The sequence below is a fragment of the Megascapheus bottae genome, chromosome 10 (genome assembly GCF_031878675.1).
Source record: "Megascapheus bottae isolate mThoBot1 chromosome 10, mThoBot2.hap1, whole genome shotgun sequence".
In the NCBI taxonomy this organism is placed as follows: domain Eukaryota; kingdom Metazoa; phylum Chordata; class Mammalia; order Rodentia; family Geomyidae; genus Megascapheus; species Megascapheus bottae.
In genome coordinates, this window is record NC_143518.1 from 21,874,384 (window position 1) to 21,891,094 (window position 16,711).

The following is a 16,711-nucleotide window of genomic DNA, read 5'->3' on the forward strand; positions in this document are numbered from 1 at the left end:
TTTCTTTTTTTGTAGCTAGCCAATTTTTTTCTCTGGGAAACCAGTGAATCATCTATTTATACCTGTTTTTCCTTTTCTACCATTTCATATAAATGGAATTAACAATTAACATACAATAAAAAAAAACCCAAGCAGGAAGGACAGGTGACAGTGATGGGTAGCAGGGGGCATATCGATGCTGTCATGTCAAGCGAGAGCCTCAGCAGTGGTACACTGAAGTGGAGTGAGACCAAAGAACCATGTGCACTCGAGTCATTAAAGTTGTAACTTTCAATTGAACTTTTGTTTTTCTTTTTTTCCCCCAGTTCTGGGGATTGAACTCAGGGCCTGAGCACTATCCTTGGGATTTCCTCAAGGCCAGTGCTCTACCACTTGAGCCACAGCATCATTTCTGGCTTTTTCTATGTATGTGGTACCGAGGAATCAAACCCGGGTTTTAGTGTATGCTAGGCAAGCACTCTACCACTAGGCCCAACTCCCGGCCCTAAACTGAACTCTTTAAAAGTAAAATAAAATCACAAGTTAATTGAAATCTTATCACAGAGACATGATCACTGTAATTTTTTTTCTGTCTGAACTTTTTTTTTTGTTAGACATGGGGCTTGAATTCAGGGCCTTCATGTTGTCCCTGAGCTTCTTTTTCATTCAAGGTTAGTGCTCCACCACTTAGAGCCGTAGCACCACTTTCCATTTTCTTATGATTAACTGAAGAATCTCAGGGACTTTCCTGAGTAGTTAGGATTACAGGTGCCCAGCTCTAAACTTTTATTAGTCTCTTCCCTTGACCTCTCAAAAGAATAGGCTAGCTTCTAAGTCTCAGCTTCTAAGTCTTTCATAGAGGGGTATGAAAACTAAATGAGGTAAGGCATGGAGTGCCAATCCCAGCACCCAGTACAAGATGTGCATTCAGTATGACCCCATCCTGCTTCTCCAGCATGGCAGTGCTCACCCTTACAGCATTTGCTAAAAGATTAAGTGGGTGGGAAGATTTGTAAAGTTGAGACACCTGCCCCGAAAAAAAAAAAGTTGAGACATCTGTCATTATAGAGGGAAGAAGTTGTAACTCTGGAACAAAGATTGTGAGGTCATCAATGACTAACATGAGCAAAATGATGAAAAGGAAACCCTGATTTCAACAATGCTTTCATTCTTAGATGCCTACAGATTAACCAAAGGATGGACAATCAATTGGGTTAATGAGACAGAATAATAAAGTGGAAAATAAAGATATAAAGTAGCAAAGAAAATGATATATTCAGAATAGGAGCCTATAGAACCAAAGAAGAAATTTGAATACATGAGAACTGAAGGCATGGCTCTACAGTAAAGAGCCAGTTTAATAGGCACGAAACCCTGAGTTTAAAGCCTCAGTCCTGACAAAATATATCAATACCTATATTTTATATGACTTTTAAAAATCACATAAAACTCTGAAATTCAACCTCAAATACTTACTAGTAGTAAAATACTTCTTTAATAATCCTTTGGTAAGTTCAGAGCATACTCTATGTGCTTCTTACTGCAATGAGTGCTGGGTATACAGGGATAAATAAACTAGGTACAGTTCCCTGCCTGGATCAAACAGTCTAGTGTGAAGAGATGGACAAGGACAACCACATAAACGTCAACTTGGATTTTTTTCATTGTAATTGCCACAATTACAAGGTCCATTTGATCTCATTTTATGTGAAGTGTAAAAACATCAAACTCACAGAAGTAGAGATCAAATGATGGTCACATGCGGCTGGAGTGAGTAGCCAAAGGATGAATAATTTGAATTAGCCAGGTGGAGCTGAAGAGAACTATTTTGTATCAATAGCGACTACAGTAAATAACAGTATTTCTACTTTAAAGTTGCTAAGAAAATTTAAATGTTATTGATGACCTTTTCAGGACTCTAGGCATTCACATCAGACTACCAGAGGATACCCTAAAAGGGAGGAACCCAAATGTGTAACTCCTCTGAACATACAAAAGCTATTTATCAAAACAAATTCCAGGAAATTGCACAGATGATGTTTTTGTTGCTGGTGGTGGTGGTGGTGGTGCTTTCCAATTTTATTTTTTAGGGGGGCAAAAAAAGAGTGCAAAAAGGGAAGGAAGAAAGGTACTAGTCACTAAACACTACATGGAAAATGAATTGTGTACAGGAACAGGAGGGGAAATGGGGAAAACAAAGGAAGGGCTGCATTGTCCAAAAAAGAAATGTAGTCATTACCTGACTTACTAAGGTAATATAGAGAGGGGTTCTAGCATTTTACAACAATAGCTAAGATTACAGGAGTAAGCCAAGGGTTTTCATTTCTTCAAAATCAATTTTTCTAGGTATGTAATCAAAATTTTTGATTTTGTATTTTCAAAATTTAACCTTTCTTAATTGTATCAGTTTTTATAAGTAAAGGGTTTTATTTGGAAGTGGTTCTGTGACTCAAAGTGGTAGAATGCTAGCCTTGAGCAAAAGAGCTTAGGAGGGACAGTGCCCAGGCTCTAAGTTCAAGTCCCCATAACTAAAAAAGTGTTTGTTTTTTTTTTTTTTTTTGTGGGTTATGAGCACTGACCCTAAGCTCTTCAGCTCAAGGCTACCACCATACCCTTGAGCCAAGCCCCACTTCCCATTTTCTAGTGGTTAACTGAAGATAAGAGTCTCAGGTCCTTTTGTGCCCGGGCTGGCTTTGAACCTTGATCCTCAGATCTCAACCTCCTAAGTAGCTAGGATTACAGGCATGAGCCATCAAGCCTACCTTTAAAAAAAGGGGGCTTTTTAAAACCAGAAATCTGTATAATTTAGAAACATGAAGAAAATATCTGAGAAAGAAGGTACATGAGGCTAAAAACAGTAAGTAATAGAATATTCCATAGACATTTTGGCTATGTGCAATACACTTTTAATAGGTCACAACTGGCAAAGAAATATATTGTGGCAATGTTTCAAAGCAATTCAGTATTTTCTAGGAATCTTCCAGATACTTGCTGTGGTCCTAATGTTGATGACCCTCTCTTAAATCTGTATGTAAAAGTCCTGTCATCTTGGGAAGTGATTAGGTCATCAGGGCTCTTATAAAAGAAACCAAGGGCAGGAGTTTGGCCTACTGGTAACCGGAAGAGTGCTTGCCTAGCATGCACGAAGCCCTGGGTTCAATTCCTTGGTACCACGTATGCAGGAAAAGCTAGAAGTAGTTCTGTGGCTCAAGTGGTAGAGTGCTAGCCTTGAGAAAGCCCAAGGACAATGCCCAGGTCCTGCATTCAAGCTCCAGGAATGGCCAAAAAAAAAAGATACAGGAAGCAAGAAACCCAAAATTCATATGCACATACTATGTGACCAAGCTGATTAAATACAGTAAATACAGGAGTAAAATGCCATGGTTAGATCCAGTGAATAATTATTAGACAGTTAACAGAATAAAGGGAAATAAAGAAGCTAAAACAAGGCTGGAAATATGGCTTAGTGGTAGAATGCTTGCCTAGCATGCATGAACACCTGGGTTCGATTCCTCGGTATCACATATATAGAAAAAATCTGGAAGTGGTGCTGAGGCTCAAGTGGTAGAGCTCTAGCCTTGAGAAAGTCCAAGGACAGGGCTCAGGCCTACGACTGGTTAAAAAAAAAAAAAAAAAAAAAGCTGGACGTAGTGCAGTGGCTCAAGTGATAGAGCACTAGCCTGAGCAAAAAGCAGCTCAGAGACAACACCCAGGCCCTGAGTTTAAGCCCTAGGTCCAGACAAAAAAAAAAAAGCTAAAACATTATTACTAGTAGGAGAATAAGTGGGAGTGGGAAAAGGAATATTGACAAATATAAACGTAATTCTCAACATACATTTGTGAACAAGGAAGTGGGAAGCTTAATGTGACTAGGAAGGGAAGGGGTAGTGAGTGGCAGAGTGAGAAGGAGAGGATGGTGGAAGTGATGATTCTGATCAAGATGCAAAATGCTCATAATGGACATGTTAAATTGTAATACCCTTGTAAAACCATTTGAAGAGTAAAAAACATTTTAAAATATAGCAATTAAATTATTTTTAGGAAACAATCTTTTACACATTTGTCATATAAATGTATAGTGAAAAGACTTCCACTTGGGAAGGAGGAAGCAGCCCCTCACTAGAAATACAGTTACTGAGGTTTTAGGCAGCCTGTTTCAATATACACTACATATTTGTTAGCATCCATTTTTGATGTAGTACAGTTTCCCATTTGCTGTTTGGCCTGTTCCCAAGAGCTTATACACTGTTATTATAAAATGTTTTATCTTAAAATTAAGAGGAAAAAGTCTACCTGTTTAAATGTTTACATTAGAAAAGGATGAAAACAAACTTCTACCTTGAGAGGACATTAATCCAAAATAAACAGAAAGAATAAAAGAAAAAGCAAAAAATAACAAACTAGTTCTTTGAGAAATATAAAAATAGATAAATCTGGGCTGGGAGTTTGTCCTAGAGGTAGAGTGTTTGCCTAGCATAAGTGGTGCTGAGACTCAAGTGGTAGAGAAAGCCTAAGGGCAGTGCTCAGGCCCTGAGTTCAAGCCCCAGGACTGGCAAAAAAATCTTTGATAAAGACAAAGATAAATCTTTGGAAAGACAGGTGAGAGAAAGGGAGTAAGGGATGAAAAACAAGGAGAGTATCATCACTGGCCTTAAAAACTGAATGACAAGGAACTGTTTCAATTAATTTGATAATCTCCTTGAAAAGACAAAGTATCAAAATTCATTGGGAGGTGGGGGAAGAGGAAGAACAGGAGTGTAACACCACGTTCATGAAACTAGATACACAGTTTTAAATGTTTCCACAGAAAAAACTCTGGATCAAGTTTGCCTCACCAATGAAGTTTGAAATATTTTAAGAGGAACTAATGCCATATAAACTCTTACAGAATAAAGATCTAAAAAGAACTTCCCATCTCATCTGTATTACCATTCTAAAACCAATAAAGATACCATAAGAAAACTACAGAATGATATACTTTATGAATACAGACACAAAGATTCTTAAAAAAATTTAGCAAATTGAAAGCAATGTATAAATAAGGCTACACCATGACAACAAAGTACAATTTGTCCCGCAAAGATGAAAGACAGAAGTTTAATCATATATATTCAAACCTTTGCACTGCAAATACTGCTGAGATAATTTAAAGACGTAAGTAAATGATGTGCCATGCTCTTGAATCTGTTGACTCTAATGTAATGGTATCACTTTCCCCAGAACATGTGGATACATCCAGTGGATAGATCCAGTGCAATTTTTTTTCATTACACAGCCCATACCATCCTCTTCATACTTGCCTTGTAGCTGAGGATGACCTTAAATTCATGATCCCATCTCTACCTCCGTAGTATGCTACCATGCCTAGCTTATCTTCATTCTAACCAAAGTCACAGCAGGACTATTTTAAAAGAACTTAATTTAAAATGTGGACACACAAATCCTAGAGTAGTCAAATCAACTATGAAAAAGTTGTGGGACTCAGCTGTCTAATATCTAGATATTACAATGTTATAGTAATCCAGACCATTTGGTACTGGCAAAAGGGCAGACATGTTGATATGTGAGCCAGAGGAAAGGTCCAAAGAGGAACTGCACACATGAAATCAACAGGTAGGATAAAAATGCCAGGTAGGATAAAAATGCCAAAGTGTTTCAACAACAGAGCTATAATAGTCAGCTATATACCCCAATATCTTATACAAACATTAAGTTGAAATGCACAACAGATCTGAAAATTTAAAAATTAGAATCTTCCAAGAAAATGAAGAATACTGAATATGGTCAAAACAAAGAATTTCAAACTATGAAAACACAACAAAGCAATTTATAAAAAAAAATTAAAAACTTACAATTCTGGAATTACAAGGGAGAAGATTGTGACTTTGGATTAATCAAAGATTAGGTAGACTGAGAGCCATATGAAAGAATTACTTTATTAAAATTAAAGCATTGCATCGGCTCCTGCGGGTTGTTGGCTCAGACTTGGCCAAGTCCAGGAACCACACTATGCACAACCAGTCCCGGAAATGGCACAGAAATGACATCAAGAAACCCAGATCACAAAGATATGAGTCTCTGAAGGGGGTGGACCCCAAGTTCCTGAGGAACATGTATTTTGCTAAAAAGCACAACAGGAAGAACTTAAGAAGATGCAAGCCAACAATGCCAGGGCCATGAGTATGCAGGCCAAGGCTGGTGAAACCCTAAGTAGTGAGCAATAAGCACAAGCTCCCTGAGCAGGCCACGGGCAAGTTCCAGTGACTAACCTACATTGCCCACCCCAAGCTGGGGAAGCACATCTGTGCCTACATTGCCAAGGGTTGAAGGCTCACCCTCAAATCATCCTGCGAGGCTAAAGAAGCCAGGTATAAAAGGTTACTGTTTGATTCCATTTATATGTATTTTTTGAAAATCAAAAGTATAGATAGGTAACAATGTGGCTTTATATGAACCCTCAAGGATAATGGCTGCATGACTATATTTGTCAAAACTCAAATTGTATACTATGCCCAAGCTGTGTTACCAGAGTTAACTTGTGTGTGTGTGATGTCTTTGTTCTTTTGCACTAAAGGTTAGTGCTCTATTACTCTGAGCCACAGTTCTACTTGTGGCTTTTCTGGTTTAACTATAGATCAGAGTCTCATAGACTTCCTGCCTGGGCTCTCAGCCTCTTGAGTAGCTAGTATTACAGGCATGAGCTACTGATGCTGGACCTATAGTTAGCTTTTTAAAGTTACAAAAATAAGGCACCTTAAAGTCTTGAATTTAGCCAGGCATGGTGGCTCACACCTATAATCTTAGCTATTTAGGTGGCTGAGCTCTGAGGACCATGGTTCAAAGCCAGCCCAGGCACTAAAGACAGTGCGACTCTTATCTCCAATTAACCACTAGAAAATGGAAGTGGCGCTGAGGCTCCAAGGTAGGGCAATAGCCTTGAGCTGAAGAGCTCAGGCCCAGAGTTCAAGCCCAACAACAGCAGCAAAAAGTCTTTTCTTTGATTCCTCCAAGCTTATTCTGAGTTCTGCATAAGCATTCATGCTAATTTGGGGCCTTGTATTTGAGTACTGCTATTATTGTGAGCTACACCTGAAACAGGCAGGTGCTCTTCCACTTGAGTTGTATGTCCAGCTCTTTTATGATTTGTTATTTTCTAGTCTGGGACTGGCTTTGGATTGCAGTTCTCCAATTTAGGTCTCCTGTGTAAATGGGATTATACGTATAAGCCATATTAAAATAAAGTCTTAATTTTTTTTTCTCAAGCTGGTTTTGAAGCACAATCCCCCTGATCACTGCCTCCCAAGTAAGCAGGAACATAGGCATAAGTCACTGTGCCATGCTAGTTTTTATTACATCCTTCAGCATTATAGCCACAGCAAAACACTAGGATTATGGTACTCAGGGTAAGCCATTCAAGTGAAGATACTCGTAAGGAAGCTGCAAATATACTTCTATCACTTTGGTGGAAGCTAGAACTAGACACACATTTGGGAATCATTTATCAAAAACAACAGAAACCAGAGCAGTGTCAGCTCTCAAATCTAAAAACAAATAGTTTAATTTTTTTAAAGATTACCTTCTCCATCAGATTTAGGTGGTAACACAACTGGACTTAAAAACATTATTTTTGGGTGCCAGGAGTTTGGCCTAGTTGTAGAATGCTACTGCCTAACATGCACAAAGACCCAGGTTTGGGTCATCGGTACCACAATACATAGAAAAAGCTGGAAGTGGTGCTGTGGCTCAAGTGAACTCTGGCCTTGAAAAAATCCAAGGACCAGTGCTCAAGCCCCAAGCTCAACCCTCCAGGACTGGCAAAACAAAACAAAACAAAAACAAAAAAACCAACAAACATTTTTGGTTTGTTGCTATCCCTAAACTGGGGAACCTTACCTGGTTTAATTTTTCATTGTGGTTCAGCCTCGAAGTTTCCATTGCATTGAACAAAGTCTTCTCTGGGGTCAGTATTTGCTTTGGTGATTCCATGTTTGAAGTGGGCTGTGAAAAGGGTGCCTTTGCAACTGGGCAGCCTGTGGAATATGACCCCTGCTGTTTCATTCTAAATGGCTGGCTAAAATTTTTTCCTTTTGTAAATAACAGAATAAAAAACTGTCAATATTAAGTAATTGCTTATTTTCACTGAGAAGGTTGGAGAAAGGTAGGTTATATATTTTTTTGGTAGGTTATATTTTTATAAAAATAAATAAAAAACACACATGTGAGTAGTTACTCATCCACAGAAGAAAACCAAGAAATCCTAACTATGTTACAAAAAAAAAGACTGGCACTTCTAAAACTCCATTTTAAATTACCTAGAAGTAGTTACAAAGAGGTATGACTGAGCAGGTAAAAATCTAAAAGCTTTAATTTAGAAAAACCACAAAATCCAACTAAGGAGAGTCTTAGAATTGTGCTTCTCAAACTGGATGACAATTTCATAGTATGGGAGAGGGAGGAAGAGGAGAATCTACAAAGGAAAGATGATCATTCTACAGTGTAGGTTTGTTTCTTCAATATCTGTGGGAAGGAAGTGCCACTACTGGATGAGGATATCTTGTTCAGTTTGAAAAACATATTCCTAGAATTCACCATGATCTAGCTACCTTTACCTCAAGATCAAGTTTACCACATAACCCAACTATTTCCAAGATATTAGGAACAGGAAGAACCCAGTCACTAGAAAAGAATTACCCTTCCCCACTCCCCCACAAAAACTGTTTCAGTCAACTCAACCTCTGCAAAGTGTAATAGCATGACTTAGTCTTAAGTTTGAGCATGTTAAGAATATTGATACTGGGCTGAGAGTTTGACCTAGTTGTAGAGTGCTTGCCTAGTATGCATGAAGACCTAGGTTCGATTCCTCAATACCACATACATAGAACAAAAGCTGAAAGTGGTGCTGTGGCTCATGTGGTAGAGCTCTAGCCTTGACCAAAGTCCAAGAATAGTGCTTAGGCCCTGAGTTCAGGCCCCAGACCTGGCAAAAAAAAAAATTGATACTGAGAAAGCTACACCTAAAACACTAGTAGCCTCCAGGGTTTTCCGTGACTGTGTTCTATCACCAAACTTCTAGCTGGCCAATGTAAACACTGTTTTGGAAACCTACAGCACCTGGAGGAATCTAGAGACTTTGGAAAAAAAGAAAAATCATTAATTTTAGTTGCCAGATTTACAGTCATCTTCTGCTCATTGTTAAATTCTGTATCAGGGTCTATAATGTATGAAAGATTGCATTAGCATTAGTCTCGAGTCTTTATAGTGACTACTTGTTACAAGCTCTTTACAGACCGCTTTGCAGACCTCATCTCCAATCGGCAAGTATCATCTCTATTTTTGAGATAGGGAAACCTGCAGATTCTTGCAGTTTGCAAGGGGCACTGAAAGCTTTTAACTTTCACAAATTCAAGGAGTTTAGCCCCTGATTGTGGCACATCTCTATGTGCCCTGATTGTTTCTACATGTTCTTCTCCAAAATACAATTATTACTGCGAATATGCTTACCTGCTGGCCATCCTCTATGTTTTTCCTCAGATACATTCTTCTTTAGCATCAATAAAGAACCTGCTCTGGTCTGCTCAACAGAAATGATATCTGAAGCTGCATTCAAGACTTCAAACATAGAGAGGAATCCATACTGCACATACTGAAATGACCGTCCAAATCGCTTGACAAATGCCTTTTCAAAATCAGAAAGGAGAACTGGAGACAATGCCAAGAGGTCTTTCAACTCACTCTTCACAACAGCTGGGAGAATGGGGGGCACCCGCCCTCGGTAAGGCATTCGACGAGAGGCAGGCCCGGAGCAAGCACTGGCTCTTCCCTTTTGTATGGCGTTTCGAACCTTATTGCTGCTCCTCTGTTTTGCAACTAGATTTGCTATTCCTTTTGTGGATTCATCTGGAATGGCTAAGGAGATGAGAACAGATAAAGCATATCTAGGTGAACTACACCCTCAGTTTATTCTGGGTATCTGAAGTTATATAGAAAGTTTGAACTCCCCAAGAAGCTTTTTATCTAAGTAGCATAATACACATGAAATCCTTGTTCCATCATTTCTTGCTTTTGGACAACAGCATGCTAAACCCTCTAAGATGAAATCCATTGTATCATCATTACTGGCTCCTGAAAGATTTGAAACTCTTCAGATGAACAAAAAATTTCTCTGTGATGATTTATGTGTAAGTTTCTCGAGTACTTGCCAGGTGCTGGTGGCTCACACCTGTAATCCTAGCTACTCAGGAAGCTGTGACTTGAGGATCTCAAGTTTGAAGCCAGTCAGAGCATGTAAAGTCCAGAAGACTCTTATTGTAAAAAAAAATGTACTATGTTATTTCTCATCTCTTTTCTTGTCCCTTGGTTATTCTCATATTGTTACAGTATCTTACACTGTTATCTGGTATAGTGTATATATGATTATTTGGTTCTTTGAAATAGGAAAAGGAAGGAAGGAAAACAAGATTAGGGGAGGGAGGAGGGGGAAAGAAATGGGGACAAAAACATGAGAAAGGGTATCAATGTGTGTGAAGTAATACACCTTTTTTTTTTTTTTTTTTTTTTTTTGCCAGTCCTGGGCTTGAGCTCAGGGCCGGAGCACTGTCCTTGGACTTTCTCAAGGCTAGAGCTCTACCACTTGAGCCTAAGCACCACTTCCGGCTTTTTTCTATGTATGTGGTACCGAGGAGTTGAACCTGGGTCTTCGTGCATGCTAGGCAAGCACTTTAACCACTAAGCCAAACTCACGGCCATAATACACCTTCTATCTGGCGAATATAACTGTATCCTTCTATTAATTACAAAAAAAAAAAAGCCAGAGCCAGGCACAGTGGCTCATGCCTGTAATCCTAGCTACTCAGGAAGCTGAGATCCTGAGGATCACGGTTCAAAGCCAGCCCAGGTACTAAAGAACATGAGAGTCTTATCTCCAATTAATCACTAGAAAACCAGAAGTGGGGTTGTGGCTCAAGGGGAAGGGCAGCAGCCTTGAGCTGAAGAGCTCAGGGATAGTGCCCAGGCCCAGCGTTCAAGCCCTATGACCAAATAAAATAAAAAAATAAGAAAAAAGTCAGGCCAGGAGCGTGACCTAGTGGTAGAGTATTTGCCTAGCATGCACAAAGCCCTGGAGTCAATTCCCCAGTACCATACATACAGAAAAAGCAGGAAGTGGTGCTAAGGCTCTAGTGGTAGAGCGCTGGCCTTGAGAAAACTCAAATACATTGCCCAGGCTCTGAGTTCAAGCCTCAGGACTGGCCAAATAAATAAATAAATAAAAGCCAGATGTGGAGGGTTTGGCTTAAGTGGCAGAACACTAGCTTTGTATAAAAGCAGCTCAGGGATGGCACCCAGACCCTGAGTTCAATCCCCAGGACCCAGGTTGTACAAAGTAAGAATTACTGTAATTTAAAAGTTTTCACTGTTTTCCCCTGGTTTAAGGTGAGAACCTGCAGTCAGGCTCATGTAAATGTTTTTATACATTTTTATAAATGCACATTTTTCTGAGGAATGTATATTATTAAGCAGTACTGGAGTATTGGGGTTCAAATTCAAGGCCTGATGCTGGCTCAGCCTGTTGGCTGGCAGTCTACCACTTGAGCCACACATCCTGTCCAACATGTTGCTAATTAACTGGTAAAGAGAGTCTGCCATGCTGGCTTCAAACCCAGATCCTCTAGATCTCAGCCTCTCGAGAAGAGGTGTTTGCCACCAACACAGGGCTGGCTTCTTTTAGAGGCTTTTCACTTTGCTCACAATCTTAAAAGACACCTGATTCTTTAAACTCTCAAATTAAAATCTGCTAGGATATCTATCAAGGTAGAACAATTCTGCATTGTGTAAACCTACCTTTCAGTATTACGGTACCATTTCCACAAGGGCAGACACTAACCACATCAGGCATGTCTAACACCAACTCCATGGTAGACCGATAACCCAGGATTCGTAGTGGTAGATGGTTGCCAACCATCAAAAGGTACTCCTTTTCCAGTTGCTGCGGGGTCAAACCATTTTTGGTAGAAATAAGAAGTGACCTTATTTCTTTCCGCAAACATTCTTGTACACGCTCTTGTTCAGACATTGTACCCTGCAGGATTTAAGACAATGATGTTGCTCAAGGCGGGGAGGGGGGAAAATCTCCTTAAACCATCAATAACAGAATGATCAATAACAAATCTATACTTCGACGCAAGCCATAAAGGTGATGGGGAATGCCCCCTACCCCACCCCTTCACACCCTCAAAAGTGAGGCTGTGGTGAGGAGACCCTGACTCTGGCTGGTGTGACACCCAGCCTGGCTCAGTGCAGAGGATCACTAGGGCTCCTTTGGGGTACCGCTTGGTCCCTATGGCATCTCTCCCAACCACTCAGGGTGGGGAGGGCCCCGCTGGGAGTGAAGCCAGGACAGTTTGGAGGAGGAAGCCGCCCCATGTACACTGGGGCCAGAGGAGGCCTACAGTGTTCAGAGCTTCCCCTTACCTCAAGGCAACCGAGTCTCTCACCAGCCTGTCTCTCCTCACTCTGCCAGGGTGCTGGGGTCCCGCGACCAACGGCCCCCAATGTCCCTGCCCCCCACCCCCCCTCCCGTGGCACTGAAGAGCCGTCCTTCCACCCGCCCGGGGATCTCGGGGACCGGGGTCGGGGACCCGGACGTGATCTAGGCCTAGCACGCCTCACGCGGCCTGGAGGCCGTTGACCGCCCTCCCCAAGCCCGCCTGCCGCTGCACTGCGCATGCTCACGCACGAGGACGTTCGGCCTAGGGTGCGTGATGCGTGTGTGGGAGGGACGGTTAGAGGCCCACCTGGGGGGTCCCTTGTCGGGGTCGCTCTGCTTGTCGCCTCCCTTGTGAGTAGAAGAAGCCAGGTGGGATTACGGCGTTTGGGGTTCTCCAGGGCACCGGCCCCTGGGGGCTGTTAACCAGGTACGCCCAGGATGCGCTATAAGGAAACAGCTCAGCACACGAGGCCAAGGACCTGGCTCAGGTGGTAGCACTCCTGCCTTGTAAGGAGTCCAAACCCCACCCACAGGTTTTCTTCATAGAAAACCACTGCAAGGTTGGGTGGAGGACATTCCAGGTTCCAACAATTTCAGGGGACTCAAGAAGAGAAAAAATGTGTCCGGAAATTAGCCAAACTTATAGGGTCCTTGAGAAATACCAAACACTAGTTTATGAGAGGGAAAATGGAGGCATACTATGTACAACCCAATGTACAGGACAAACTAAAAGATAACCAAGGAATGACAAATCTGCACACCGTAATCCCAGCGCTTGAGAGGCTGAGACAAAGAGCATATCTAAGAATATGGACTATTGGGTTACATTGATAAATCCTTAAATAAATAAATAAAAAGCCAGGTGTGGTGACTCATGCCTGTAATCCTAGCTACTCAGGAGGCTGAGATCTGAGGACCAAGGTTCAAAGCCAGCCCGGGCACAAAAGGACCTGAGACTCTTATCTCTAACTATTCCCTAGAAAATGGGAAATGGGGCTTGGCTCAAGGGTAGAGCAGTAGCCTTGAACTGAAGAGCTCAGTGACAGCTCCCAAGCCAAGTTCAAGCCTAGGGCTAGGAGTTTGGCCAAATGTTAGAATGCTTGCTTACCATGCACGACCTGGGTTAATTCCTCTGTACTATGTAGTAGAAAAATGCTGAAAGTGGTGCTGTGGCTCAAGTGGTAGAGCACTAAGCCTTAGGAAAGCCCAGGGACAATGCCCAGGCCCTGAGTTCAAGGCCCAGGACTGGCAAAAAAAAAATACTTCCTGAAATCCCATCTTATGTATGTTATAACCAAAATCAAAATATACCAATGAACAAAGACTATTAACAATATAGACAGATTTATAGCTGGTCTGTAGTAGAATGAGCAGGTCTGAGTAGTAAAAGGAAAATTACTGCATGAATGACAGAACTAGAAAAGAATTGTAATAAGGGTAATGGTCATGAGGGTTGGGTAGATTGAAAGATTTAAGTTTGAACAAAAACATCTCCAGATTTTTTGGGCCGGGAGTTTGGCCTAGTGGTTAAAGTGCTTGACTAGCATGCACAAAGACCCAGGTTCGATTCCTTGGTACCACATACATACAAAAAAGCCGGAAGTGGTGCTGAGGCTCAAGTGGTAGAGCTCTATCCCTGAGAAAGTCCAAGGACAGTGCTCAGGCCCTGAGCTCAAGCCCAGGACTGGCAAAAAAAACAAAAAACAAAAAAACTCCAGATTTTAAAGGGGTACACTGAAGTCCTTAGAAATGTAATAACCTGGAAGGTTTAGCTGCCAAATTGTTTTTGTAAAAATGCCTAACCTGCTCAACCACATGCAAGTGTGTACTACCACCTGTGTGGTTTCAGCCTTGTGGTTATTGACTATGGGCATTGTAAGATGTCATATAGTGACTATATGGTCAGTCACTACCACTTGGGTGTGGTGTTTACATTTAAAAGCTCAGCCTACTGAAGGTCAGGGCTGCTCTCTATCAGCCCAAAGGTGGACAGTAGCTGCTGTGCTACTATTAAACTGACTCCTAGCTCAGTTCACTGAGTGCTGGTGACTCTATTGCTGGGGGGTTCAGAGCCCCCAAACTGACTGGTTGCTAAAAGGATATAGCCAGAAAGGTAAATAGACAGCCTACAGAATGGAAGCTTTTTGCCAGCTATACATTAGACAATGGCCTAATATCCAGAACACTTTTAAATTCTCAGAAGACCAAAAACCTGTTTAATAAATGGGCTAGTGAACTCAGAAGTAAAAATGACCAGTAGACAGAGATGCTCAACATGCCTGACCAAAAGGAAATGCAAATCAAAGCTACATGGAGAGACCACCTTATCCCAATTAAAAATCCATTATCAAGAAATGGCAAGAATTTGGCAAGGATGTAGTCAAAAGGGAACCCTAAATACACTGTTGGTGACAGTGTACACGTTTTTAACTACTCTGGAATGCAGTATGGATGTTACTCAAAAAAATTAATAGAATTACCCTATGATCCAGTAATTCTAACCCAAAAGGGTACAGGCCAAGAGTCAGTAAAGCCACCAGCACAATCAATTATATATTCCCAGCTGAATACTTGGCAACTAGGGCCATAATCAAAGCATGAACTCAGTCCTGCTAGCCTTTTCTAAACATGAACTTGAACTAAAATTCTGTTCATTTGTCTCCAAACCCTAAAAATGTTGATTTCAAACAGGAACATTTGGGGGTCCCAGAAATTGGTATCAGTTTGGGATTGCCAAGTGGTAGTCACAAGTTTAGGTTATTTTCTTTTCTACAGGGAAGTTTTGCATAAGGGATTAGAAGTAGGAGATGGGTTTTAGTAAGAGCCTGTGTTTTTAAAGGTTTTTATTACTCCACAAACCAAAAAGGCTTAATGGAATGTTGAGTTCATTCTTTGGAATCCTACAATTAACTACAACCAGAGGGCTCTGTGGATTAGACCAGTATGACCCCCTACCATCTGTTTATTATGTTTCTTCTAGTAATTAGCTGCCTCCAGCTGGTCTCCTCCCACTTCTGCTTATATCTGGGAGTATGTTTTAATTAAAGCCATTCCTGGAAGCATTCTTCCCTTACCAAAGTCAGTAAAGAGTTTTGTCTATGTATCTAAAGTTCCTGGCATTTCAATATATGCTTTATGACAGAAATGAGAGGAAAAAATTGCTGTGTTGGGGATAAAATCCCTGACCTTGTGCAAAATAAGCAAGCACTATATGAGCAATATTTCTGGTCCAAGAGAATTTTTAGAAGACAAGCAGGAAAGAGTAGACAGATAATGCCTAGTAAAGACAAAATGCTTTGTGGAAAAATAAGCCAAAATTAAGAGAGTAAGAAAGCCCTAAATTACATGAAATATTCAGAAAACACTTTTAACCTTTCTCACAGCATCACCTGGAAATTTGGCAAAAAAATTGCAGATTCTCACTGGATACAGTAGCAGATCAGGAGGATTTATGGTTTGAGACTAACCCAGACAAAAAGTCCACAAGACCCTCATCTTAATTAGTGTAAGGCATGCATGGTGGCGTGCACCTGTCACCCTAGCCAAGCAGGAAGTATAAATAGGAGGATCACGGTCAGTGGTGGCCTGGGGGGTAAAACTAGACCTTTTTTGAAAAATAATGCAAAAAATGTTGAAAGTATGGCCCAGTTGGTAGAATGTGGTCCTGCAAGCATGAAGCCCTAAGTTCAAATATCAGTACTACATAAAGAAAAAGGAAAATTCAGATTTTCCAGTTCCACACATATAAGAAGGGAGAAAGGGGTGCAGGGGAGCATGTGTAGAGTCCAGCAATGTTTTACCAAGACTTCTAGGTGATTTTGATACATGTCCTAGAGAAGTTTTCCATGGTGCTGTGAATAGATGTCTAATTCTGGTTTTCTCAGCATGTCAGGGAAGGCTGTCAGGGAAGCCTGGGGTTAGTGCAAAAAAGTGCTGGGAACCCCAAGTTCAAAGTAGCCTTCACCTAGACTTTGTAGGAGGCAATCAAGTGGGGTGAGCTGGCAGGCTTCCAGATGGCACAGTTGAAGCCATCTAACTCCTGCTTCTCCTGGAAAAGCATTGGGAATGTTCAGAGTCTGTGTATTAAGAAGCGAGAAGCCAGCTGCTATGATGACCAACAGCTGAGCCTCAGAGGAAGTCTCCATTTTCCATCTTTCTCAAGTCCTATCCTCCCTCATAGTCCCTGTTCCATAATCCCATAAAATCACCAAATTCTGCTGATACCTTAGATTTACCTAGAAAATCCAG

The 16,711-nt window shown here is 41.1% G+C and overlaps 1 protein-coding gene across 4 annotated transcripts in view; it reads right to left on the reverse strand.

Moving 5' to 3' along the window:
• The window catches only part of Tdrd5 (tudor domain containing 5), a 54,752-nt gene extending 42,224 nt beyond the window's left edge, over positions 1-12,528 (reverse strand). For all 4 annotated transcript variants that reach the window (XM_090340332.1, XM_090340330.1, XM_090340334.1 and 1 more), the window contains exons 1-4: positions 12,448-12,528; positions 11,818-12,055; positions 9,481-9,885; positions 7,873-8,063 (exon numbers count right to left, since the gene is read on the reverse strand). In XM_090340332.1, the coding sequence (XP_090196458.1) occupies positions 7,873-8,063; positions 9,481-9,885; positions 11,818-12,049 (828 nt within the window). In that variant the 5' untranslated portion in view covers positions 12,050-12,055; positions 12,448-12,528. The remainder of the gene's footprint in view (positions 1-7,872; positions 8,064-9,480; positions 9,886-11,817; positions 12,056-12,447) is intronic.
• Between the last annotated feature and the right edge of the window lie 4,183 nt (positions 12,529-16,711).